Source organism: Lepidochelys kempii, chromosome 7 (genome assembly GCF_965140285.1).
Source record: "Lepidochelys kempii isolate rLepKem1 chromosome 7, rLepKem1.hap1, whole genome shotgun sequence".
In the NCBI taxonomy this organism is placed as follows: domain Eukaryota; kingdom Metazoa; phylum Chordata; order Testudines; family Cheloniidae; genus Lepidochelys; species Lepidochelys kempii.
This window is the reverse complement of record NC_136386.1, coordinates 6,700,466-6,727,252: the sequence shown is the minus strand read 5'-3', so window position 1 is coordinate 6,727,252 and position 26,787 is coordinate 6,700,466. Positions and strand designations below refer to the sequence as shown.

The window sequence follows — 26,787 nt, the reverse complement described above, 5'->3', positions numbered from 1 at the left end:
TGCATTGTCAAGAATGTTTAAGTTGTATGTATGAGAGAATACATGAAATATTCCCGCAGAGGTCTAAAGAATCGCCTTATTAATTCACATTTAGCTAATCCACTCGCCCCATAATTCATGCACACAAAAACTGCAATCTCTTCTTGCTTCCTAGCAAAGCCTTAATAACAAAGCACTGTAATGAGGTCCCATTACTAAGGCTTGATTGGTTATGAAAATATTCTCTAGTACATTAACTAGTGTATTATGGAGAATAACGTAAATAATGACAGCTAAACTCCACTTACCAAGTGAATGAACAAAGTACATTTTGTGTTGCATTGTCCTTGCTTTTTCATCAACAGTGCCTGGTCATGCACCATTGAAATGAGCAGGTGCTATATTCTTGAGTTCAGTGGGCACAGGATTGGGCCCTTATTCACAAATTCATGAAATTCAGCCATTCCCCATGGGCGTCCTCATCATTAGTGTTAATTAACAAGATTCCCGCAAAGTATTTGAGATGGCTAGTATTTTACTCTCCATATTATCCAGCAGCCAACTCAGCCACAAAATGAACTCGGTAACAAAGGTTGCTAATAATGATCATTGGATGAAGGCAACATCCTACTGGAGTGTTTCTGCGTGAAGAGAGATGAGAATTACTTGTGTCATGAATCATAGTCTAATCTGTTTAGAGGAGAAAGTTTATGGAGGTTCTTGTGGCAGCATTTGTTGAGTCTACTGCAGTGTTGCCATGAACATTTGCACGTCACAAGTGAGACAACATTCAAGTGTTAAGGATGGAGGAGGGATGGTTCAGAGGTTAAAGGTCTACCTTGGAGACCTGGGTTCAGTTCCCTGCCTCTCTGTGTGACTTTGGGCAAGTTAGGATAGGTCTCGAGTAGAGTACAGATGCTGCATGCCCAGTAAGCACAGGTATAAATAGCAGCGTAGATGGTGAGGTGCAGCTGGGATGAGTAGAGTGCCCTACATGCCTGAATGCCGTGTGTCTATATCCTACACGGATCTCTACACACCCAAGACTGGGAGTGGCTGAGTCATTATACAGAGTAAAACTATTTCCCCCGTTTATCTCCCCGCCCCCCGCCACTGTTCCTCAGACGTTCTTGTTAACTTCTGGAAATGGCCCACCTTGATTATACTTCAAAAGGTTTTCTCTCCCCCCACCCCACTCTCCTGCTGGTAACAGCTCATCTTAAGTGATCACTCTCCTTACAATGTGTATGATAAACACCCATTTTTTCATGGTCTGTGTGTATATAAATCTCCTCACTGTATTTTCCACTTGATGCATCCGATGAAGTGAGCGGTAGCTCACGAAAGCTCATGCTCAAATAAATTGGTCAGTCTGTAAGGTGCCACAAGGCCTCCTTTTCTTTTGGCGGATACAGACTAACCCGGCTGCTGCTCTGAAACCTGCACACCCAAGGCCTCCTGCGGCTACACTGCCAATATTAGCTGTCCTGCTACCAGCTCCTTTCCTCTACAGCTACCCCCTTGACAGAGCCTTTTACTGTTGGGCAGAGCTACATGCTACAGCCTGCCTTTCACTGGGGTGTGTAGCTGCCCATACCCTGCACTCTGCCACAAGTGTAGATATGGCTTTAGTCTTCCTGTGCCTCAGTTTCCCATCTGTACAGTGGGAATAACAGCTCTTTCTTATCTCACAGAGGTGTAGGGAGGATAAATACATTAAAGATTGTGAGGCACTCGGATACGATGGTGATGGGGGACAAATAAATACCTAAAACAGATTAAAAGGGACAAAAATAATTTCTTACTTTGAGGGTTTGAACATTCTAAGCTGTTGCGTTTTTTCAGTTACGGTTGATGTCACCTTGGGGATGTGCAGCTTGGCTGGATAGTTGCTCAAAGATGGATTCAAAAGGTGGTACATTGGCCGTTGTAAAACACTTCGAGAGCCACTGATGAAAAGCACCGTACCAAAAGCTCTGTGGGTGGTGGTGGTTGTGATGGGTTTGGTCCCTTTGGGGTGTCACCGGATGTGCTGGGGTGCCACTGAGTCAACCTATTCTGCCAGCCTGGGTCCCCTTTACCCGGCCTTGCTGGGCTCAGGCTCACCAGCCTCTTCCAGCCATGCACACAGGCAGGGCCACGCCCAGCTGCACAGAGAGACAGAGATCCGCTCTAGAAAGATTCAGCCTTTGGGGGTCACCCCAACGCTCGGGTGTCCACTCCTTTAAGGAGTACAAACCCAAAGGTTTTATGAAATTTGCCCCCTCCCTCAATGGGGAGGGAGATATGCACAACTTCTCTCTCTCCCCCCCCACCAGTTAGAAATTACATAAACGGGGTTATATTATAAACAAGCAATACATTTATTAACTACAGAAGATAAATGTTAAGTGAATATAAAAGATGGCAGACAGAACAAAGCAGATTACTGACCTAATAAAGCAAAATACACAAGCTAAGCTCAATATACTTAAGAAACATGTTACGAAATGTAAATTCTCACCCTAAATGTTATTTTAGGCAGGTTGCAAAGTTTCTGTGGTTCAGAGTTCCAGTTATATTGCTTTTCAGACTGGACCCCTGTCTCAGTCTGGAATCCCCCCCTTCAGGAGGTTTTAGCAATCTTTCTTTTAGGGCAGACAGGCCATGGAGAGGAGGAGTTCCTCCCCCACCCTTAAATAGGATTTACATAAGGTTTGTTTCTCAAACTTGACCCCCCTTTCCTTCCAGTGGAAAGTTACAAGAAGTCCCAGGTAATGTTTTGGTATCAGGTGATAAGATCACCTGACTTTATAGTATCACAGCGTCCATAAGTCAGTGGCAGTATGGAGTGTCCACAGGAAGGCCAAACCTTTCGCAGCTCATTGTCCTCGCTGATGGGCCATCCGCCCTGTCTGGCTTTTCCAGTGTTGTACCTGAAGTGTTAGAAGTGGACGTCACCCAAAGTAGCATAGTTGAAATACAGATGCATAGTCAATATTCCTAACTTCAGATACAGAAATGATACATGCATACAAATTGCATAATCATATTCAGTAAATTATATCCTTTCCAATGATATCTTGCAAGACCCATCTTACGTAAAGTACATCTCAGTTATGGCATATTCATATCATAAGCATATTTCCGTAAAGAATATGTAGTGAAACATCACAGTGGTGGTATTATTACTTCTTTGGGAGGAAAGAAAAAGGAGTGATGTGATTGGATTCTGTCAAAAAGAAATTTACTGTAGTTTGTGAGAGGCTGATGATTGGCTTCATTCCTTTTCTTGTATATAACTAACAGTTGCTAAAATAAGGTGGGCTTTGCAAAAGCGCTCAGCATTGATCTAACTCTACTCGCATTAAAGCCAAAGAGTTTTGCTGTTGACTCCAATGAGAACAAGGTTAGGCCAGTGCTGAATGCTTCTGAAAATGCCAAGAGTGAGCTGGATTCTATTCCTGTTCTTGCGTCACTTTCAGAACTCTGAACTCATTTCTAAAATAAGCCCATATTCTTCCCTAACTCGCACCTCTGCTACTCCATTAAACATCTGACTTGTAACTTAACTGCATGTTTCATGCACCTCCGATTGGTTAGCATAATGGCTGATGATGCACAAAAAGGAAAGAGCTCAGCTTAACTTTCAAATCTCAGAATGAGTTTACTAAGCGGAGAGTTAGGAAAAAAAATCTGTTTATAAACTCTGTAAATTTGGTCTGTAACAAACATGTACCCTATAATGCCATTTTTACAGAGTAAATTGTCAGGGTACAACCATACACTGGTGAACAAAAGAAATAGGTGAATAAGGTGAATAGTGTGAATAAGATAAGACTGTCTGAGACTTAACTCCATGCGGACCTTCTTGAAGAAAATGCCAGGAGTGTCTACTTGGATAATACCTAAATTGGCCAAATTGAAAAGTACTGTGCCACAAAATTGCTAATAGAAGTGTTGCACTTAATTTTGTATTAATGTACTATTTATAGGTTAGGCTATTTCTAACTATATGCCATATATGAGCAATTCTTGTTCAAGCCTAGCCATGAATCGGGTTCCTTTTCTGGAGACAGAACAGGTTGTTTCTGTCTGTCTGTTTGCTTGTCTTGTTGCCATCAGCAGGCCTGCAGAGCTTGCCCTGCCCTTCGTTTATCTGGTGACTTAAATGACAGATGCAAAAGAGACAAAATAGACTTCCCAAATTATCTAATGACCTGAGAGAAGAGGGTGATCTTTAAACAACATTATTTTCCCCTGATTGTTGAAAATATTCCCAGGGGCCACCTCCTTCTCCAAATGCCAGAAAACCTTCTGGGATGCCTCCAGAACACACACTAGAATGATGACGCTGCTTCTAAGCAGACTCCGAAAGATATCTCATAAAACTCCAACCATAAAACTTAGCTTTTTTGTCTTTTCAATCTGATGCTACTGTTCATGCATCTTGCATCATAATTTTTGCTACAGACTGTTTGTTTGACAAGGTGCAAACATCCTTTGTATAACTATGGAGGAAAAATGTACAGCAACTGTGTTGTGAAACTTAATATCCAGTCTGAGTATGCAAGTCTCTAATTAGGTGTCAGCTCTGTGGTTTTAAATGAAGCCTGAGCGCAGCCTCTTCTTAGAAGGCAGTGAGTATAAAGATATTTTCCTGCAAATTATATAGTTTTAAGAAACACTGGTGTGTGTCCCTGTGCTCTGTTGGATTCTAAACAGCAACCAACAGGAGTAGGTGAGGAGATTACGAAAATTACAGCTGTCAATGGGAGGTGAGGGTGTTCAGCACCTTTGAAAATCAACCTCTAAATGATTTGCTGTTGACCGATTAGGTGCAATAATTGCATTACAATGCTAGAGAATTGTTTTCTTCTAACAAGATGGTAATTGAGGTGACTGACTATGGGCTCCTTGAAGTCTTATGCTTAGATTACAATAAGTAAGATTCTGATTAATTTAGCAGCAGGGTGTCAAAGGCTTTTAACAACTTAACATGAGGCTATGATAGAATGATAAGGAGATAAACAGCCTCTGAATCTCTTATTAACAATTTGGCCAGGCTATCCTTTAGGTCTATGTTGGATCATTGTCAGCACGGTTGTTTGATAGGCAATATAATGGCGATATCACTTTGTCTTTAAAGTGGATACTGTTCTATTACTGAATTCAGAACCATGGTAGGCAGATTCATGTTCTAGTATCCGTTTTCAGTACCCCTTCTCATGAGAAGCTGATGGTGCAAATTGCAGTGCTGATGCAGTCTCTTTTTATGGCTGCAGGAGAAAAGGTACAAGTGGTTAGATTGTGAATGTAAGGTCACTAGCTACCTTCATACAACAGGGAGCACTTTTGCCAAACATCGTAAAAATTCATGAACCATAAAATGCACACGAGGAGTCCATAACCACCCAGCCTTTCCTTCGGTGCCTTCTTGTTGCAGCATTAGCAATTCTGAGTGAGTCTCACAGCAGGGCATAGCACAAATTAATTAGCTAAATTACTATCTAATGGCAGTAACATTTGATGCTGCTAAATATTTCAGTGCAAATATGGCAGCCAGGTTAACATATTTAAATATGATTGGCTCCTGTTTTCAAGCTGAACATCTCTCTCCGGCCAGGGTAGCCGACAAAGCTTCGTGTGTTTAGTTAGTTCTGCCATTAGCCATGTTCTAATTTGCCATTAGTGCTGCTCTGCTCTGATGAAGTGGACCATGATCCTCCGAGTCTTTTCTCAGCAAAGACCATCGTACTCTAAAGATGATGAAATGGAATTTAAAGAAAGGTCCTGTGCTGTGCACATAATTAAATCCCATTAATAACAAAGGACCTAATTACTATTTCAGATTCATCAGCAGAACATTACGGTGACAGGTTCCTGACTGGGAAGGTGTTGGGGGTGATCTCTAACATACATGCTACAAATTAGTCATGCATTTGTGTGTAGGCCATATCCGATCTCGGAATGGAAGACACTGGTTATTTTTAGCGTGCCCTTCCTGAGATAGGGAATAGAATTTGCTTGGCTTTTTTTTTTTCTTTTTTTCCTGTTGAGAAGAAACCCTTCTGGCTTTGTTGTAAGTGTGGTTTGTAATCATTGTACACATCCCAGATGGTTCATGAAAACTCTTTGAAATGCCATCTGCCAGGCGTGTGTCCAGCCGGCAAGCCTATCATTCTGCTACAAGAAAGGAGGAGGCGGGGTTTCCCTTCCCTCTTTCTTCCTGAATCACAGTCAGTAACACTTGCTCAGATTCAAGGCAGGATGGATAGCAGCACAAGCATCTGAGAACAATCTTTGTGCTAGACAATAACATGGAAAGTTGTTGGTTGTTTTTTTTTAAACCTTCCCCCAGATAGGACACCCTAACGTGTTGTTTTATTTCCTTACGTTCGTTATTGGAGACTGATGCGAGGTGACAAATGTTATCTAGCTGATGTAATGTTTTCCTTTTTACGCTACGGCTCAGCATTTCTAATGCATTCAGGGTGAGTCACAGACAGTCCTGCTGATAACAAGCCCACCTGTGATTTTTGTTTTTTGACTTGAACATTTTCAGGAAATTAAGAACACTGAAATGAAACACACAGATCCATCCAAATGGCTCAGAGGAATTATGGCAAAGATATAATTGTCATGTGAAAAAGCCAGCCAGTACAGTAAACCACTAGCTGCAGTTTTGCCATTATAAAAAACAGAAGAAGGGAAAGAAAATGGTTAATAAATAGTCTCTGCAGGAAGGTAGGAATAAAGAAATTATGGGAAGGTTTGAAATGAATCCTGAAGTTCCCTGATCTTCATTTTATTAAATAATTTATTCCCCTTCTTATCTGTCTGTTTGTGTTTAATATGTAAGTTACACGATAAATCATGTCCTATGCGTTGTATTCATGAGTGTGCAATGGCCCCGAGTGACATTTGACGTTTACACTGGATGAGGAAAGACATAGGGTCTAATTCTCAGTTACATTTTAGCCCCTTTACACTGCTCCAGCAAAGTAAAGTAAAAGGTGACGGAAACAGGTCATTAGAAATACCCAGTGTGTAAGTTGGTTTCCAGTTTAGGTCTGTGCCATCCGTCTCCCCTACTGTCTGTCATAGCCCCTACTTCAGGTGTGCCGGGGGGGGAAGTAGGGTATGGCTGGCGCATGCTATGTTCTGGCTATTCTTAGCTGGCGGATGGTCTGTAAGGAGGGGGTCGTTGCAGCTAGAGCATCAGCAAGAGTGGCCCAGACAGCCCAAGAATACAAGGAGTGCAAAGGTGATGTAAAGTCAACATTGCTTCCCATCCTCTTTCCACCGTGCTTTCTCAGGAGTGACCTCTTGAACCATATTTCAAATGAATTTCTAAACCAACTTTCCCCCTTCCCTGGCACTCGAGAAAACACCTGCCAAGCTGTCGGTGGGACAGGAACATTATGCCCGAACAGCTTCTATGGGCTTCAGTCTCCCCTGTAAATTCCCAAGATCCCCCACCTCTTTCCATATTCAGTCATGAAATTCAGGCTTTTCATGGAGGGCTGAGGCAGATGCCTGTGCTGGGGAGATTCTGCCTGTGGGAAGGAAGAGTGCTCCAATAATGAGCAGTCATGCTTGGTGCTACAGCTTTCTGCTGCTTTCAGGTTCTTCCTGAACCAGCAGATTGATTGTGGCCAAAAATGTCCACACCCCTCCAAGCATCTTACACTACACTTTCTTCAGAGGTGGAATGTGTTTTAATATCTGTGAATGTGTCGTCATATTTATTGTTAGACTGACAGAATGTGCGCATCCTGTGGCCTCAGGAGTCACTTAAAGAAAATAGGTTTCAGAGTAACAGCCGTGTTAGTCTGTATTCGCAAAAAGAAAAGGAGTACTTGTGGCACCTTAGAGACTAACCAATTTATTGAACATAAAACCAATCAGTATCAATTAAATGAACTGTGCCCTGTGATCTAAAACACAATGGAATATGCCACCACAATGAAAAGTTGTGAAAAGACTCATCTTACACCACACTCGCTGAACTTAAGCTGATGGGGAGAACAGAACAGATGATGCATCAGTGAGGAAGCCCTGTTTCCAGTCTTCTCATATTCATACCAAAGGGCTATGTTCCAGTTGCTCTGTCTCTGGGATGGTGCATTGAGAAACAGGCAGCCTCAGAAATAGTAGCCAGACCCCAAATCATACAGATTTTTATTGTAGATTGAAGTCAATACCTTGAATTGCATCCAGAAGCAAATTGGGAGCTGGAGTAGTCTCCGGGGGATCAGTAGGTGACAATTGTGAAGTCATGGGCCACCGCGTTCTACACTAGGTGAAGCTTCTGAGATACCGGTCACAGATAGGGTCTTCAAGGAGTTACTACAGTAATCTAATCTGGAGGTCACATCAACATGAATGTGGGGAGATCCAGTTCAGCGAGGAAGGGTTATATTATTCTATATCTAATATAAGTGATAAGGGCTTATCTGGCTAGCACCATTATCTGGAACTCCAGGAGCAGCCAGGAATCCTAGAGAACCACAAGGTTATGAGGTAGAAAAACAGGAAAATTTGTCTCCATTTTCCATTGAATTATTTCCGGGTTCGGGGTGTGTGTGTGTGTGTGGTTTTTGCCAACTCCAACTATGAGCCTCAATGGCAAATTATGGATATGCCCCTTGACAGAGAAAGCAATACCGCTCCCTGTCAACTACCATCACTGCCATTTTGTGTGAACTGAACTTTAGCCAACTCATTCAGTCATGGACAGGCACACAAATGGTTGGGTGCTGTATTCCTGTTTCTGATTCAATATATTCATGCTTATGTTATACATAGCCTTTGTGATGCAGAGATGGTGCAGAAGGGGCAAGGAGCTGTTTACCCAGAGAACCTTAACACACACATGTATTTTCAAACATTTTTTGAATGTTTAAACTTGTAATCTTTCCGTTACTAGAACAAATTGTGGATTCAATTTAAAAAAAATCATTCTAGTTTTTAGAGATGATACAAGTTTGAGATAATTCTCTGTACTTAAAATAAGGGATACTCAGTAATATTTCTTGAACTGCAGTGAAGTTTTTAGGTGAACCTACTGTACCAGAAGTATGTGTGTGTCTGTGTGTGTGAGAGAGAGAGAGATTGAGATTTAACATATTTGTGTAACAGCTGTGCCCCACAACATTTTCTAGTGCTAAGTAAAAAGTAATAGCAAAAGTAGGGAGAAATTAACAGGTACGTGCAAGGGAGAAAAGATATTTTGAGCTGAGATGTGAAAGGAGAGAGTTTTGATGCATTGGAGACATATAAATAGAAGCTGCAAAGAAGCCTCCTTATCTAGAAACATACTTTATGTAGCATAAGGAATTTTCTTGCTGGCAACTCAAAGGACAGTCAGTAAAATAAGGTGTTAAACTAGCAGCAGGCACAGTTGTTGGTATGCTCCCAACACCAAATTCTGGCAGATGTCTTTTCTGCATACACCACAAGAGATAGTTTGGCATAGCCCAGCGAATACAGGAGGGTAAAACAATTGGTTATACATGTCTGCAAAGGACAGAATTACTGCACCTATTCAGTATTTATGTTGGGCTGTAAATTCTAGAATTCGCGCTCACTGACTCTCAAGGTTTCTTTCCACATAGCTCACATGGGAGAATTAATTTCCTGATACTGTTATTTCCCTGGAAGATGTTTGAATGTCCCATTTAATTCCTGATAATATTGATGTTGCACTAACTTGTAGTTTTCTCCATTTAGGCACAACCCGTCCTCCGCGAGAAGGAGAAGTGCCTGGTGTGGACTATAACTTTCTGACTGTGCAGGAGTTTCTGGACCTTGAGCAGCGTGGAACTCTTCTTGAAGTAGGAACATATGAAGGTATGGCATAGTGGGGAACTGGTTCAGTAACATAAGCTGAAGGAGACACTTACATAGTTGCTATAAAGATGTTTAGGCCGGTGACTTTATCAGCTTTTTAGGCTTTGTCTTCACTAAGGAAAAGATAGTCTGTTCTTAACTCTAGTTAGCTAACTCAAGATAAAATCCCAGTGAAGACAAGGCAGTACACAGTTTTCACACAAATTAGCAAGTCAAGTTAGGCTATGGGGGAAGCCTAATTTTTAACTTGACCTGGTAAATTGTGTGAAAACTACACACTGTGCTAGGATTTTGTCTCCAGTTGGTTAACTTGCGTTCACACACCTTTTATCCTAGCGAAGACACAGTCCATTTTCTTTGCATTAGTGACCAACCCTCATACACTTACTTTGAAATATAGAGAATTCCTACGTCACTGTGGTATTAAGTTTTTCTTCCAGCTGGTAGTCCAGTTACCTACCATACAAAATTACATTGGTAGCCATCCTCTTGTAGCGTTTGAAGTGCTTGCCGAGCCACCCAATAGCATTTTCATCACGAAGGCCACCATGAAATCTAGTCGCTTGACACTGGTCAACAACATGCACCATTGATTGACGAAGGCCACAGTGACAAAGTGGGTCGTTGTGCAGACCCCGTGTGTAGAGGTTGGCTGCACATATTCCTTGGCCAGTTTGGAATCTGTTCAGCAGGGCAAATCCTGGCAATCGAGCTGTCAGATCAGTGACAAGGAAACCAGTCCAGATGTTTTTATCTGACCACTCAGCACGCCATAGGGTTGCTGCTGACTGATTCCAATCTGGCAGTTGAGACCACAATGGATGCCTTGACATAGGCTGTGCTCTGGGGTGACAGAAAATGTCTGTGAATAGTTGGGGACCTGAACTGGCACATAGCTTTTCCATCAGTCTGGCAGCACGCTCTTTGCAATGAATGTGGCGGGGCCGAGGGGAAACTATGTTGCTCAGAACTGGTAGCCATGGGATAGGAGTGGGGCGCAGGGTGCCTGTGATGATATTCCTAGTTGAGTTCAGTTTGATGTCAGCCAATTTAGCGTCAGGCAAATGACACCACACACGGGCACAGGATTTCTCTGAGGAATAGCACAGTGCCAGAGCCAGAGTACGAAGTGTCTGTGCCTACACCCCATGTTGAGCTGGCTCATTTGCTGATTAGATTATTTCTGGTCCTGACTTTGGCAACAGTCTTTTCTAGATAGTTGTGGAAAGTCAAAAAGAGGTCCATTGTGACCCCAAGGTAGACCGGTTTTGCCTCGTGTTTGTCATTTTCCATTGAGGAAGACACTTGCACTTTGGAGTTGGAAGACGCTTAAAACTGTCTTAGTCACACTTGGTTGGAGGTGCAGACTGCTACAGTAGGCTGCCATCTTGGCCGGGTCGGTGTTCAAGATGTTCTCCAATTTGGTGAAAGAGCACAACGGGGCACTGCAGCAGACATCATCCGCATAGGTTCATGACTGAGTCAGTTACAGGTCATTTGTGTACAGATTGAACAGGGTGAGCAGAAGCATGGAGCTTTGGAGTAAGCCGCTTGATTGAACAAATGCATCGAGAAGACAATTTCCCATATATACCTGAACATGCCTATCACAAAGTAGAAGTTCACAGGTAGACATTCAAACCATGCTAAGGGAGTTCTTGACAATTTTACCAGAAGACCAGTGTGCCATATTGTATCGTAGCTGCTGTCAGGTCCAAGAAAACAGCTCCTGTCTTCAAGTTTTGTTGCAGCCTGTTTTCTATATATGTAACAAGGGCTAGGACTTGATCTCATGTGCTTTGACTATTCTGGAAGCCAGCTTGGTCAACACTGAGAGCTGTCTCCACCTCTGGAGATATATACTGCAGGATAAGCTGCTCCAGACTTTGAAGAAGATAGATAGCAGAGAGATTGGTTGGTAGCTTGCAACATTGTGTGGGACCTTTCCACGTTTTAGAAGGGTGATCACTTTTGACATCCTCCAGATCCTTGGCAGGTTACCCTCATTAATAACCCGTATCAGGAATTTGGATAGCCATTGACAGGCATTGGTTCCAAGGTGTTTCAGGAACTCTGGTGAAATATTGTTGTATCCTGTCACCATTCCGGGTTTGATGTTGCGAAGTGCAGTGTCTGGTTCAGTGCTTGTGAATGTTCCTATACCCTGATGAAGTGGATTACATCATCTAAATTGCCGCCATTCATCGTGACTCTGCCATTTTACGAGCTTATTCAGGGGAACTTTTGCAGTCTGAAGCAAGTGGCTAACCACTTGGTTTGGGGTGACAGGAGGACAGGGCAGCACTGGTGGGGGTTGTGCTGTGCCAAGTCAACACAGAAGGTTCCAGGATTTCTGGCGGGAATGGGTGAAATTCATATTCCCTGTTGTTTCCTCCCATCTTGCTTGTCTCGTAGCAGCTAAGGACTCTATTAAGTGGTCAGCAATATCTGGCTCTCCAGACTGTTCATACCACTTCAATAGTTTGGAACATTTAGTATCTAAACAAGGAATCTAGACAGGGCTATAGCCTCACAGAATGGACACACACAGCCTTGAAGATGGCTCCACAGAAAAGGTTGTAGGCTTTGTTGATTAGGATGGAATGCCAGGAGATGGTAACAATACTTCATTCTAGAGTTTCACTGAACTTCTCCCAGTTAGGTTTCCTGAAAGTTCGTCTTTTCTTTAAGCTTCTAACAATGGGCAGCCAAAGGCTGACATGGACACATGATGGTCTATGTTGACTCTCTGGAAAGTTGTGCAGGAGCACCCACAATGCTGGTTGGGGTGACTGTCTAGTAATGTCACCCAGCATAGGTCAGGTGAGTAATCACATGACCATCTAGCCGAGTGAAATGTACCCTGTTGTTCTGGGTCATGGATGAAAATAAGGTCATTGTTTAATGCCCACTCCACCAGTCATTTGCCGTCTGGTTCTGAGTAACCCCAGTATAGTGTATAGTATAGTGGCTGTTGAAATCGCCCACATTGGTAGCCAGGAGAACACGCTGAAAATGAAACCATATGAGAAAATGAAATACTAATGGAAGATGACCAGAAAAGTTTACACACCACTGCCTCATTTTCCTAATGTCCTCTAGCCTCGTTCCTCCTTTTCGTTCATTTCTCTTCCTCCTGCTGTCTCCCTTTTTCTCTTTTCCTCACACTTGTGCATCCTTCATCATCCAGCCCCTGTTTGTTTCACTCTCTGCCCCTGTCCATTTAAAGACTTGTTCCTTTTCAGGGTGGTTTTCTGGAATTGATTTTATTTTCCTTCCCCAAGGAGACGTCACCCTCTCTCCAGGTCCTTTGACTAGACAAAAAAGTTGCTAAAGAGTGATTTGAGGTGCTCCCAATCCCCTGGAGTTTGAGAGTATTATTTCCAGAGTATTGGTCCACCCAGAGTTCTGTCCCACTCTTATATGTGCTGTCATAAAGCCACCGATGCACCTTACCAAACCCTTGTTTGTCAGTTTCCTTCCCCTCTCATCTCCATTTATGTGTGGCTCTCCCATCAAGTTCTCCATCAGGAACATACCTGATTATGCTCCTGAGGGTGATTTTCTACAATGGGACATAGTAGGGGAAGTTGTGTGGTTCCCCTGATCCTGTACTGACTTTCACTCCCAGAGTCCTGGGACTTAACTTTTACGAGACAATAGCAGTGAGAGGGAAAGCCTTCCAGATTCTCCTTGTGTATGTGCTGTCTACAATATAAGCATGATTCAATCCTAGAGAAATTCACAAATAAAAAGTGAGAGCCATTGTTTTGGCATGATGACCTAAGAACTGTGTGTAAATAACTTCCGTTTTCCGGCCATAAGTTAGTGTTCTAAACACTGGGCCTGATCCTCATGTACGCTGCCGTGCCTTTGCACCACTCTGACCACATAACAGGGCCTTGAAGGGGGCACGAGTTATATTTATACTTTCTGTAGTGCCCCTTTACACTTACAGAGCCGTGCAAAGGGGCCTTGGGATAAATGAGATGCATGCCATTATTTATAGAGCAGTGCTTCATCACCTTACAACACTGATGAAGGTGATGCGTCATCAAAGAAACTAAAGCAAGAAAAACAAGGAGATAAAACCACGCTCAAGCTACATTGCCATCTGCTGGGCGGATCAACACTACCAAATGGATCCTGATATAAGTAGAGAAGTGGGTGAAGACATGCTTATTTTGCAGCCCTTAAGGAACTAATACAAAATATGTGCAAAAGAAATCCAAAGTACAGCTAATTATCTGCTTAAAGATGGCCCGCAATGCGGGGTTTTTTGCATCTTTTTTGCTTCTTTATGATGTATAATAAAGTCCTGAATTTTTTTAAAACCCAATCTTTTTATACTCCTTTGTAGCGTCAACTTTAAACATTGCACTTGAATCCTCACCTACAGCTGCACCGGGCGGAATGATTGCAGTGTCAAATCTTTATGGGTTTAGCATTGCATGACGTTACTAATTTTATAGTTTGGCTTCGCTCTTCCGCTGCTATAAGTTGATTAGCATCACTGCTAATGTTCCAATAGCAAAACTACCCTGAAATGAGCGTTTTTTTCTTTTCCTGTGTCTATCTATAACACTCAATTAGTTTTCCTTGTCATGATGCTCAAAATAGATCAGCTGAACTGCATCCCTATCACATCCCAGTCCTCTTTTGACCTTTCCCCTTTGAAAGGGAAAATGAGTATCTGTCTCTAAGCTGGCTCTTGGGACGGTCTGGAAATTAGTTTTCAGTTCATGGTGTGTTCAGCTGGGGCAGCTTAAATAAGGCCATTTCACAGTACACATGTTTATGAAACTGATTAAACATAATTATTTATATTTCAGATTTTTTTCCAGTTCGAAAGAATATTGCTCTTGATTTAATCATTTTCTGATGATACAGGGAAATTTAATATTGGTGGGTATAGTAGAGGCAAGTGAAATTTTGGCTTCTCATTTTCAGGAGTTTGAACAGCCTCATCTCCCATTGGTGTCAACTGGATTTTCTGGTGCTTGGCACACGTGGAAATCCATTGTACTCTCCAAAGGAAAATCCATGAGAATAAAGAAATAATTATGATAGTAGAGATGTATATGTGTGGATCTTGATACATACAATTTCATTGTAACATGCATTGTAACATGTAACATGCAGTCCAGGGAATGACTTTTCCAGCTTTGGGAGATTTGTTTAAGGGGTGGTGGTTGTTGTTGTTGTTAAACATACCTTACATTAGGTTTGACCGGTGTTGATCTTGATTATGATCCAGTCAGTGATGTAATTAAAAGTCAACATTGTGATCGTAACAGAGTCTGTTAAAAGAAATAGAGAAGACAAAGTTAAACCCTTCTGATACCTGGGTTATTCGTCCAGCTTTTCATTCTAAGCCAACTTTATTCTTTCTTTACTCCTCTTTACCTGCCCCAGTCCCGATTTGTATATATTATCAGTGTGGAGGTTAGAATTCTCCTGAAACTGCCACTAATGTTGTACTGTAAACAGGGTTCATAGAACTCAACTGCAATAATTTCTGCTACTCCCGATGTAGCCATTTGGCTCAATCAACTTCAGATGAAATTGTACTTGCTGCTCTACACAAGCCATACGAAAGAAGAAGGTAGAACTCAACAAAGTGAGAGTCTCACATATGTCTACTGGAGACCAACATAGCTATCACCTTGATGCTCTTCGTTGTCTTACAATAATAAGAATGCATTGCTCTAGATAGTTTTCAGACAGGAAAAAGAGACTGAGCTCCTGCCCTGGGGAGTTTATAATCTAATTAGACAACCTAAACATAATGGAAGGGGGAATGGTATGCAATGAAGAACTGTGTGATTGACGTTCAATTAGCATGTTACTTCCGTGAGTTTGTTGGGTTTGATTAGAATCATAGAATATCAGGGTTGGAAGGGACCTCAGGATGTCATCTAGTCCAACCCCCTACTAACACTCCACTCCAGGCAGGGTTTACAGGACTTTTTGAAGAAACACACAAAGGTAGAAACATTCTAAATTAGTAAAAATGCTGTGTCTACTTGTGTTATGCATTTCCAGGTTATGTTTTGGTAGTTTCTCTGGTAGTTGAATCAAAGTACAGTCTAGGAAATATAGAGAGTGTTTTGACATTAGAAAGTGAGTTTGCCTTTTGAGGGTTTATCAAGGCACATACTGATGTGTTTATTGCTGGATACCACTGCAAATCCCAATTTTACTTTTACATGCACATTATGCCTCCGCCCTGCTATATCTCAAGGGTCTTTATTTCAGAAATTGATGAGAAACCACTGCCACCCTCACTCCCCTTTGCTAAGTAGCACTTGGAAAGTAGACAGTGAGGGCAAGGCCAAAAGAAGCAGTGAAAATTGACATTTTAAAAGCTCTCTTGCACTTAGCTTATTGAGGGAAAGGGTGGCGGGAAAGCAGGATTATAAAACAGTCCATGGGAGTGATCAGAGGAAGGGGAACACACAGGATATTGACTCCATCGTGGATACTGTGGATTCTGCTTTAAAAAGAGAAAAGAATTGAAATTGGAGCGACAAAAGGCTGGGAGATTGGATTGGGAAACATTGTATCAGGTGCTCCAAAACTTTGATTGAAAACTGTTGCTGATTGAATTTCCTAGAGTGCAGGGCAATGGATGCAACCTGTTATGAGAGTGTTCTGTTGGTATATATGTAAATAGTCAATAGATAATTGTCAGTAGATAGCACTCAAGAATATGTAGCCTAGCTCCTGAGTTAGGACCAATATAGCTTGTGGTTGTGTCCTGCAAATAGTTTCCTCTTTGAAGGCAGAGTGGGTATGGCAGTTACTTCCAAATGGCTCGGGGAAGTGGGGGGATGGTAAGTAAAACATCCAATACCATCAGACGCGCTTTAAAATGGTGAGAGTTGGTGGCACTGCTTTGATACTGGGAGATTCTATGGTGTGTGCCATAGGTGGAATGGTGGTCAAACGTAATGCCATCACCCCATGGGGATACGTTTAGCATGGCCCACCCCTCAGAAAGGAAAAGTCCATTTAGAGCATGCCTCATCTGAGCCCCTGTGGCAAATAGAACACAGTGATGATTGCAGTCGCAGGCTTTTGACTGATCCTGCCCTGCCCTGCATTCAGTTTGTAGAGTTCCTACTAATGCCATGGAAGTAATGCTATGGGTTACTCATTGCTTTTGCATATGAGTTGCAGCAGGAAGAGATCATGGCTCTCCCAGGTGCCATGAGTATCATGTGGGAATCTTGTTCAGTGGTTAGAACAGGATATTGAGTCACTGCTTATTCCCCTGGCTTGTTATGTGGATTTGAGTAAGTCAGATAACTGCTCTGTGCCTCGGTTTACTGATCTGGAGAAGAGAATAGTAACACCTATCGTAATCACCATTACAAACTCAACCGATACCGCAATGTGTCTACAGTTATTTTCTGTGACAAATACAGAGGTAAATCTCTGGTATCTCAGATTATAATGATTATCATCATTCCTTTGACCAAAGGCAGACTTCGGGTCCGCACCCCATTTGAAGTAGGTGCTGTACAAACACACAGGGTGATGAAATACGGTTGCTGTGATTTTTGAGTACTGTTTGCAAATGTCGAATGGTGACTGCTGAGTGTCATTCTGGTGTTATGAAGCTTCATTAATGAGTGCTTGTAAAGCACTTAGTGATCCTCAGATGAAAAAGTGCTGTAATGTGTAATATGTGAAGGGTTGTTAAATTATAGAGCATTATTGTCAAGGCATCATCTTTCATTCTTGGGACAGGCTTTGTGTGAGTGCCAAGAAAAGTAATAAGTAATCTGCATTAGTTTCATCACTTAAAAAGTAATGGGTGACTTATTAGCATCTATAATATCAAACTGGCTACTGTAGACAGGGACCCTGATTACAAGTACTTAATGATCGTAATCAGCTACCTTAACGGTCCAGCTCGAATAGCAGCAAAAGTCCCAGGATGCGTTCAGAAACCAGCACTTGAATTCCAAGAAACTTCCTTTTTGCCGAATATTTCTGATGTGTTTGTTCTGCTCATATTTCTGTCCACTGGCCCTCCTCCTCCATCCGTTTCTATAGAACGGCTGCTTTTCATTGTTCTAGTTTCTTTGTTGATTTGCATTCTATGGGTCTTGCCAACTTTGTACAGCCCTGAGTGAGTGCTGTGGCTATGGTATGAAAACATGAAGAGAAAGATCAGAAGACTGGGGGGTGGCAGATGCTGTAGATGCACACGTAGCGGAACAAACACGTTCCGCTTAATAAGATAAGATCCGCTTATTAACGTCTCTGTACTACAGATTGACTCAATAAATCATAATGATTCCTTTAGAGCCACTACAGTGTATCATGTCAAAGATCCACTTATTAATATCTATATATTGTGGAAAGATTTTCCCCCCCCCGCCCCGACTTCATGGTTTTCTTTTCTTTTCTCTGGTAAAAAGGGTGTGTGAGAGAGACAGTGTTAGTCAGTTGCATTCTAAAATGGACATCAATTCCTATTTTTCTCAAAATATAGGTAGACAATTGGTGTGAAATTTCATAGAAGGGTAATTTTCATGCCCTTTAAATTTTCTATGGATTTTTTGACTGATTCATACATTTTTAATAGGACGACTTTGGCTCTGGCCAAACTTTTTCCTCAGTAGCACTCCTCTTCATTGTGGACAGATATCTCTTAAAATCATTGCCTGTCGACACAAAATTTGGTAGAGAAGTTGATCCTGAGGACTTCTAGCACAAAGGATGGGGTGGGGAGTGTCTTTTTTTGAGGGGTGCACTTGAATGTAAGATTTAGGGTTATTTTTGGCTGTTATGGACACAGTATGTGCTATGCACACAAGCCTGATCAATGGAGGTTGGACACATACAGGAGCAATTGATGATAGGAACTGGACACACACAAGCCTTGTTGACGGGCGCTGAGCACACATGAAATATTTTCAGTTGTGAGCTATGCTTTCTGTCACATTTTATCCTGCAGCAAGGAAGGGCTCACATGCGGCTACTAACAGATGAAATATTTTCTGCTGCAGCTGTACTTCTGTGTTTCAGAGGTCTGGCCCCTACCTCCACCTCATCCAACTCCCACCTTAAACTGAAGCATTCAAAAAAACCTGTATGAAATAATACACAAAAATCTTTGTTATGAAGCCGTTAGGGTCGTTATGCACACAACATACCTGAACTTAGCCCCAGCGGCAAGGCAGTGAAAGGGTAAGCCACCTAACAATGCGTACCTGCTACACTTCCATCCACGAGCATGCTCCTTACCTCTTTCCACTGCAATTACCACATACTACAGCCCATGTACTCTGTAACCTGCACTCTGGCCTCCTAGGACACCAGCCTTCTATCCCCCTCGGCGCCGCCTTGCACTCACAATCCTCCTCCAAACTACCCTCATCCAACATAACCACGTAGAGCACCAAACATGCACGACAATGTTGGGGAAATGCTCATTTCATACAGGGGTATGTGCGAAAAGGCTCAGCAGTAAGGCTGAGCTGAATAGTCTGTGGTGTATGGTCACTGTAATGCTAAGGGAAGTTTGTGGTGGGAGTAGTAGAACATATGCACGGTTAATTGTCTTTACTTTTCTGTTCCTTGCTTTTTGTGGGTTCACGTTAGATTTAGCATATGGTGTGTAAGGCAATCTTAACTACTTCACAGCCCTTTTGGGTGTGTATTTATATATTCCTATATGTATGCACCTGTGTTTGTATATACATACCAGACTCTGTGTGCACAACAGATACCCCAGTGTTATGTTAACATTAATGGTTCCTGCCTGACTGCAGGAAAGAGTCTTGAGTTCACAGAGTCAACCAGAGCCTGTGGTACCAAGATATCCCTGCTAGCCTGTTAAGATCAAATTCCACACACACCCCCCCTTCCCCACCCCCCACAAACTGTGTTGCAATGCTAAAGCATAACTGGGGAAGTGGAGGATATCGTAGTTGCCTTAGCTCGGTGAATATCTTTGTTTAATTTATTATAAGATAGACTGTTGTGTGCATTCAATCTGTTTGCATGCAGCTGTATATAGATTGAACAATAGCTGTGTGGTTGGGGTGATAGCCAATGATTTTCTGTTAGCTGCTGGTCACCGTAATGGTGGTGATTTTGATACATCCACTTGAGAGAAAACAATTTTGAAGTTATTTGTTATGTCTAGGGTTTTCATGGGGCCTAGGGGAGTTCAGTGTCCATATCCCCGTATTCTTTAAGCCCAAATGAAAATCTCAGCCTATTTGGCCAATGAGATCATAAGGCAAGATTCTTGGTTGTTACCCAAGAATTTAAACCGTAAATTAAAATATGCCTATTGTAACATTTTGGCTAATTCCCAACAAAAACATCCAGACTGAGTGTCAGCTAGCCCCTTTTGAACCACCTCAAGAGAATCAGAAATATAAAGGAGACTTGATTTACATATGTTGTAATTTAATTTCTCAGTGCTCTCTTTTATTGCCGACTGCAAAACTATGCTGTGCTTTGCCTCCCCTTCCAGATGCTAGATCCCTGGCCTCCTCTTGGTTGCCTGGATACTCTGAGTTTCCTCGAGGCAATTGCTAATCAATGTGGGTTGCAGTTAGGTGATTCCGGCAGCCAGCAGCCAGATCTGACATCTAAATGTAGAAACTGGTAGCCAAATTCAGTCTGGGAAGTAAACAGCTAAAACACTGTAACCCTGTCTCCACTTCCAGGAATCAATTAGTCTTGTGCTAATCAGACACCAGCACTCTGATTGGATTAGATGAACAGAGGCACTTTTAGTAAAATTAAAGTTCAATCATTTTGGCTCGTCTGGAGAGCAGACAAAAGAGGCACGGCTCAAAAAACAATTACATTAATAATTACATTTTGATTCTGCATGTCAAGACCTTGCTTAATTTTCGTATTTATCTACATTTCTTCCCCAGAATGCCATTTTGCATTAATATAGTATGCAATAGAGACTACTTTTTAAGATGTAAGCCATTAGTGGAAACATTGTCAAAGCACAGTATTGGAGCTTTGAAGATAGTATGCGTCCTCTGTAAGTGTTAGCTCCTCGGTGCAAAGAGAGGGCTTTTCATTTATCATTCCAAAATTATGCTTCGCTATAGGAGTCAGTGAATTCAGAACTGCAGACATAATTTTCAGAGGTGCTGTGGGCACTCCAGATCTCCTATTGACTTCTGTAGGAGCTCAGCACCTCTGAAAGTCAGGTCATAACTACTGTATGTCGCTTGTAAAATGCTTTAGGATCCTCTGGGATAATGGGTGTTGTGTGCTGTAAGGGTAAGATGATGTTAATAATGAGAGCTGAGTGGACTATTCAGTACAAATTATATTTGTTATGAATTTAGCCCCTTTTGTTTCATAAATTTCTCACAAACAAATTTAAGTTGCCTTTTCATGTATATGTTCTTTATGATTATTAGCAGGATACTGGAAACAAATAATTTCCAATTTAAGGGTGGTTCATAAACTCTTTGCTTTGACTGTTCTCTGTTTGTTATTCATTGTGCTGGCTGGGTTGCTAAGACACAGAGGGTGGTTTGCCTCTTCCTGTTTGGTTGATTGAAATAATTGATAGAGAAGTTGAAAAAACAACAAATTGCAAATACTCAAAATTCCAGTAGAAATTTCTGAATGGATGATCATTTGTACTAAGCTTTTGGAGGCCTTCAAGACTGGCAAACATTTTCCTGACTTCCTTATGGTTGTCCAAATACTCATTAATAGGAAATAATGTGACTTTCCACCCAAAGAACAGCAAACCAAACAGAAAGAACAGGAGTAGTGGGGCGGGGTGGGGGGGAGAGAATTCCCACTCCTCTGGACATAATTAAGTCTAGGCTTGAATGAAGACTGTGTGTGGATGTGTCATTGCACAAACTAAAACTATTTCCCCATGTTTATTCCTCCCCCTCGCCTATTGTTCCTCACCTGTTCTTGTCAACTGCTGGAAATGGCTCACCTTGATTATCACTACAAAAGATTTCTTTTCTCTCCTGCTGGTAATAGCTCACCTTACCTGATCACTCTCATTACAGTGTGTATGGTAACACCTGTTGTTTCATGTTCTCTCTGTATATAAAATCTCCCCACTGTATTTTCCACTGAATGCATCCGATGAAGTGCGCTGTAGCTCATGAAAGCTTATGCTCAAATAAATTGGTTAGTCTCTAAGGTGCCACAAGTCCTCCTGTTCTTTTTGCGGATACAGACTAACATGGCTGCTACTCTGAAACCAAACAGAAGTATTTTAAATTTTGATCATGAAATGAGGGATATTTTTAAAACTATTCAAACACCTCTGTAAAAAATTAACAGAAGAATTTTGAAAAGGGGACTCTCAGAGGATCAGAGAAACTACTTGACATAGATTCAAATATTTTTTAAAAAATGTGAGACCCGTGAGTAGATAAGAAAGAGCTACATTCAGTATTAACACATTGGTTTTTTGCATTGGTCAAAATCCAGACCAAACTGCTGCTAAATACCATCCGTGACAAAAGGCAATGTTTGTTTTGGGTTGTTGCTTGTTTGTGTTGGAAGTTAAATGGTGGCAGCCCAGCTTCAATGTTTACACACTTTCAGGAGATGACAATTATACCAAATGTTGCTGGTTTTGTTCGAAAAGAGAAAACCTGGCAGATGCCACAAAATAGCTCCCCCCCCCCCCCCCCCAAATCAGCTGGTGTCTCCCTCTCAGCCCTTCTGCCTCTTGGTGCAGAGAGAACCCTTTCATTGACCACATATCTCCCCTGTCTGCTTCTGTACCCACGAGTCTGGAAGCTCTAGATGCCATTTCTTGTAGAGTACATGAGTGGGAGCAAATGTAAGCATTAGTTACAGCCTTTGGCTCTTTAATAATGGATGCTGTAATAGGAGCCCTGGGGCCCATTCATGCTCCAAAGGCCCAGTGCTCTGTTGCAGCACCTTCCAAATGAACTGAGCATCGAGGAGAAATATACTCATTTGTATGTAGTGAACACAAATTTTAGACACACAAGAACATTTCCATTGGGTCTAGTAGTCTCCGGTTGATGTCCTCGGAGCCGGGCTGTGGTATGGCATTTCCGCAATTTGAGGTTTTTATTCATGGTGAGTTTTTTATCTTCAGGGTGCCCTGGCAAAACACAGAAAAAGAATCAGTTCCTACCCCAAGGACCATCCATTTTAAGTTAAACAGACAGTCTAAATGAATTGCCACATTGAAACACATACAGTAGAACCTCAGAGTTAAAAACACCTCGGGAATGGAGGTTGTTCGTAACTCTGAAATGTTTGTATCTCTGAACAAGATGTTCTGGTTGTTCTTTCAAATGGTTACAATTAAACATGGATTTAATACAGCTTTGAAACTTTACTATGAAGAAGAAAAATGCTGCTTTACCTTTAATATTTTTAGTAGTTTACGTTTAACACAGTGCTTTTCTGTCTGTGCTTGATTGATGGGTGGGTGGGTGGGGGACTCCGTCGCTGCCTGATGGTGTACTTGCGGTTCCAAATGAGGTGTGTGGTTGACTGGTCAATTCGTAAATCTGGTGTTTGGAACTCTGAGGTTCTACTCCACGTACATTGAAACGTATAGCTTGACAAAAATATGAGTAGATGAGTAATCGGGCACAGTGTTCAGTTTGGATAATTGGAAGTAAGAGGGGAATTAAAGATGTTTTTAGGGAAGTTTGGTGATATTCTCCCTTGGGGGGGCGGGGAACAAAAAGTGTTGATTCAATATGATATATTCCAAAAGCAAAAATAATTTAAAAAAATACTGACCAAGTGACCTCGTGATTTTGGTTGTCAAACTTGAGGCATTTTTGCCTGATTTTTCAGAAAGTGATTGCCACTGTTCATGTTTTTATGAACTCACTCTCTAAATCAGTGGTTCTCAATCTATTTACCATTGTGGGCCTCATAAGCAGCTCCCTCTGTGTTATAAGAACAGGAGTACTTGTGGCACCTTAGAGACTTAACAAATTTATTTGAGCATAAGCTTTCGTGGGCTACAGCCCACTTCATCGGATGCATAGAATGGAACATATAGTAAGAAGATATATATATACACACACACAGATACAGAAAACATGAAAAAGTGGAGTAAGAGGTTAATTAATTAAGATGACAGGTTTCAGAGTAGCAGCCGTGTTAGTCTGTATTCGCAAAAAGAAAAGGAGTACTTGTGGCACCTTAGAGACTAACCATCTGATGAAGTGAGCTGTAGCTCACGAAAGCTTATGCTCTAATAAATTGGTTAGTCTCTAAGGTGCCACAAGTACTCCTTTTTTTTTTTTTAATTAAGATGAGCTATTATCAGCAGGAGAAAAAAATGTTTGTAGTGATAATCAAGATGGCCCGTTTAGATAGTTGACAAGAAGGTGTGAGGATACTTAACGTGGGGAAATAGATTCAATATGTGTACTGTGTTGTGGCCACATCCAAACCATTTATATACTACCTGCATGGCCCTGAGGATGTCACGTGGGCTGCAGCTGTGTGCTGAATGGGCCGCAGGTTGAGAACCATTCGTCTAAATCATGACTGGAAGAGATGAGGGGGTGAACCCATCAGAGTCAGGGAGAAATCGTCCTACCCTTTTCTTGAATTTGGTGGTGGAATTTTAACCAAGGTCCCCAGGAGACCTCTTAGCACATCTATGTTACATACTTACCACGATTATCAAAATTCTGCTCCAACTACACACCTATACACCCTTTGTTGAAAACTTTGTGTGTGTTACATATTTGTAGGTCTAACAACATATAAAATCACTGAAATAAATGCTGGACAAAGTATCTGTGTTCAGTGCCACACATGCAAGCTGAATTGCTACCCATGTATTCTATATACGCGTTGATCTTTGTAATCACCTGTTAGTATCTTTGTAAAATACACAGAGCTTAAAAAAGAAATAACCAAGTAATATTGAATCTCTGGAGAAGTACAAAATAGAGTAGGATAGATTATCTTCTCTTCCTACTTCTTTTATATTCCCCCTCCTTTCTCTCTCACATTCCTCCTCCTCCATAAAATACTCTTGCAGCATATAGAAAGTAAGAATCATTTCTCTAGCAGAGACTGCACCTGCTGTAAGATTCGACATCCCCATTAGGGGCTCTTTCCAGAGGAAGTCATTTCCTTCTCCTTATAAATTATGCATCTGTGTACATTTAAGATTCCGAAATGAAGAATAAAACAGAAAGGTATTGCTGAACATTGCTTTGCTCTACGGAGTTGACTCCTTGATCCTTTATAGACACTTGAATGGAGCTTACCGAGAATGAAGCTCTGTGTGTTGCTGTCATAGCGTTTCTACATTGCTAAATGCTCTGAGGAGGGAGTCCCTCTGATTTCTAGAAACCGTGAATTTTGAATCCCAGTCCTTGTACTCTAAGACAGACGGCAGTGCGATGGGTAAGATCTTTGTGCAGGGTAAGGCGGGAAGGCAAACTGGGATTTGCTTAGCAACAGAAGCTGGCTTTCCTTTCGTGGGCCCGCCTCAATGAACTCGCTTGATCCTTTCTCCTGGCTGGACTCTTTCTCACTCCCTGTTACCCAGTCTATCCCCATGCCCTTCACAGGGCCCACAGGTGTTAGCCTGGTTTTTCACTCTCCTTCCTGCACACAACCCTCAGACTGCTCAGGCATGATTCCTGTCTTAATTCACCCCGAAGGCCAATGGAAATAGAGCTTCAGGGATGGACTCGAGTAAAAGCTTGAAAGGAGAAGATTGATTCAACCACTCAAATGGCAGTTCAGATGAATGTTATGTTTTATGAATTAAAATTCATAATGTATGTGATTTGCACATTAAGCTCTAGTGAGCTGTAACTGGCGTTGTAAAATAACTGCCTGTTCTCCTGCAAACCTAAGGATTACTTCATTTGAGCAGTGCGTACAGCGGGTTTGTCTACATCTGTGTGTAACTCATTTATAAATTTTAAACATGTACAACACATTCTCCTATAGGCAGGGGTGTGTGTGTGTGTGTGTGTGTTTGTAATATTTATGACATATATACAGGACATGATGGTTTGGTGTGGTACATAGGTTTCATGTGTATTTATCTGGAATAATCTGCATTTTGTGTGTATATGTATATACACACACTGTATACTCTGAATGTCTGTATAGGATGGAGAGAATATATAGTACATATAGAATGGTATGGTGTCCTAAAAAGGTTTTACCAGCAAGAGTTGGATTCTGATGACACTTTTGTGCCAAATCATTCTCTCATTATTTCCTTATATGTAATCTAGTTAGCTGTAGATATAATGCATAATGTAATCAAATTTACCAGTGTGTTTTCTGAGTAGAATTTTGAAAAGAATTATGGCTGATATAAATAATGTTTATAGGGTATATATGTGCATATATAAACATGCACTTTTATATTGGGGGTGGAGAGGTAAAAATGTATTTTTGAAACTGCTTTGGGATCCCTGGGAATAAAATGCTATATTTAAATGGACAATATTTTAAGTCAATTTCTGTGGCCCAACGGCAGAAATTAAAATATGTAATAATTGTTGAAACTGGTATGAATAATTGATATTTTAAATATAGACTTGTTTGCTTATAATGTCAAATAATATAAACTGTATTCTGAATATCATAAATTTGCTTATATCATACATTCTATGGGACAGGGACTGTCTTTTTGCTCTGTGTTCGTACAGCACCTAGCACAATGGGGGTCTAAATGATGGGGGTTCATAAGTGCTACTGCAAAGTGAAGTAGATTGGAAATGCTGAAATATTTCATTGTGAAGATTGCTATCCTGGCTAGACTGAACCTGCACTTTTAGTGAATTTGCCATAAGATGGGATTTCCCTGAAAGGATCAAAATTGTCCCACAAATTGCATGTGATATTTGCCCCTAAGAGTCTTGCTTTAAAGATTTGGCTAGTTCACTTCTACTCTAACTGACCCCAACAGCTGAAATTCCTCTTTAAAGAAAGCAGGTGGCACTGGGTGTTTTCCTT

At 41.5% G+C, this 26,787-nt stretch overlaps 1 protein-coding gene across 29 annotated transcripts in view; it reads left to right on the top strand.

The window, feature by feature from the left end:
* Nucleotides 1-26,787, top strand: part of MAGI1 (membrane associated guanylate kinase, WW and PDZ domain containing 1) — a 482,542-nt gene that overhangs the window by 356,479 nt on the left and 99,276 nt on the right. For all 29 annotated transcript variants that reach the window (XM_073351009.2, XM_073351022.2, XM_073351021.2 and 26 more), the window contains one exon: nt 9,694-9,813. In XM_073351009.2, coding sequence (XP_073207110.1) covers nt 9,694-9,813 — 120 coding nt within the window. The remainder of the gene's footprint in view (nt 1-9,693; nt 9,814-26,787) is intronic.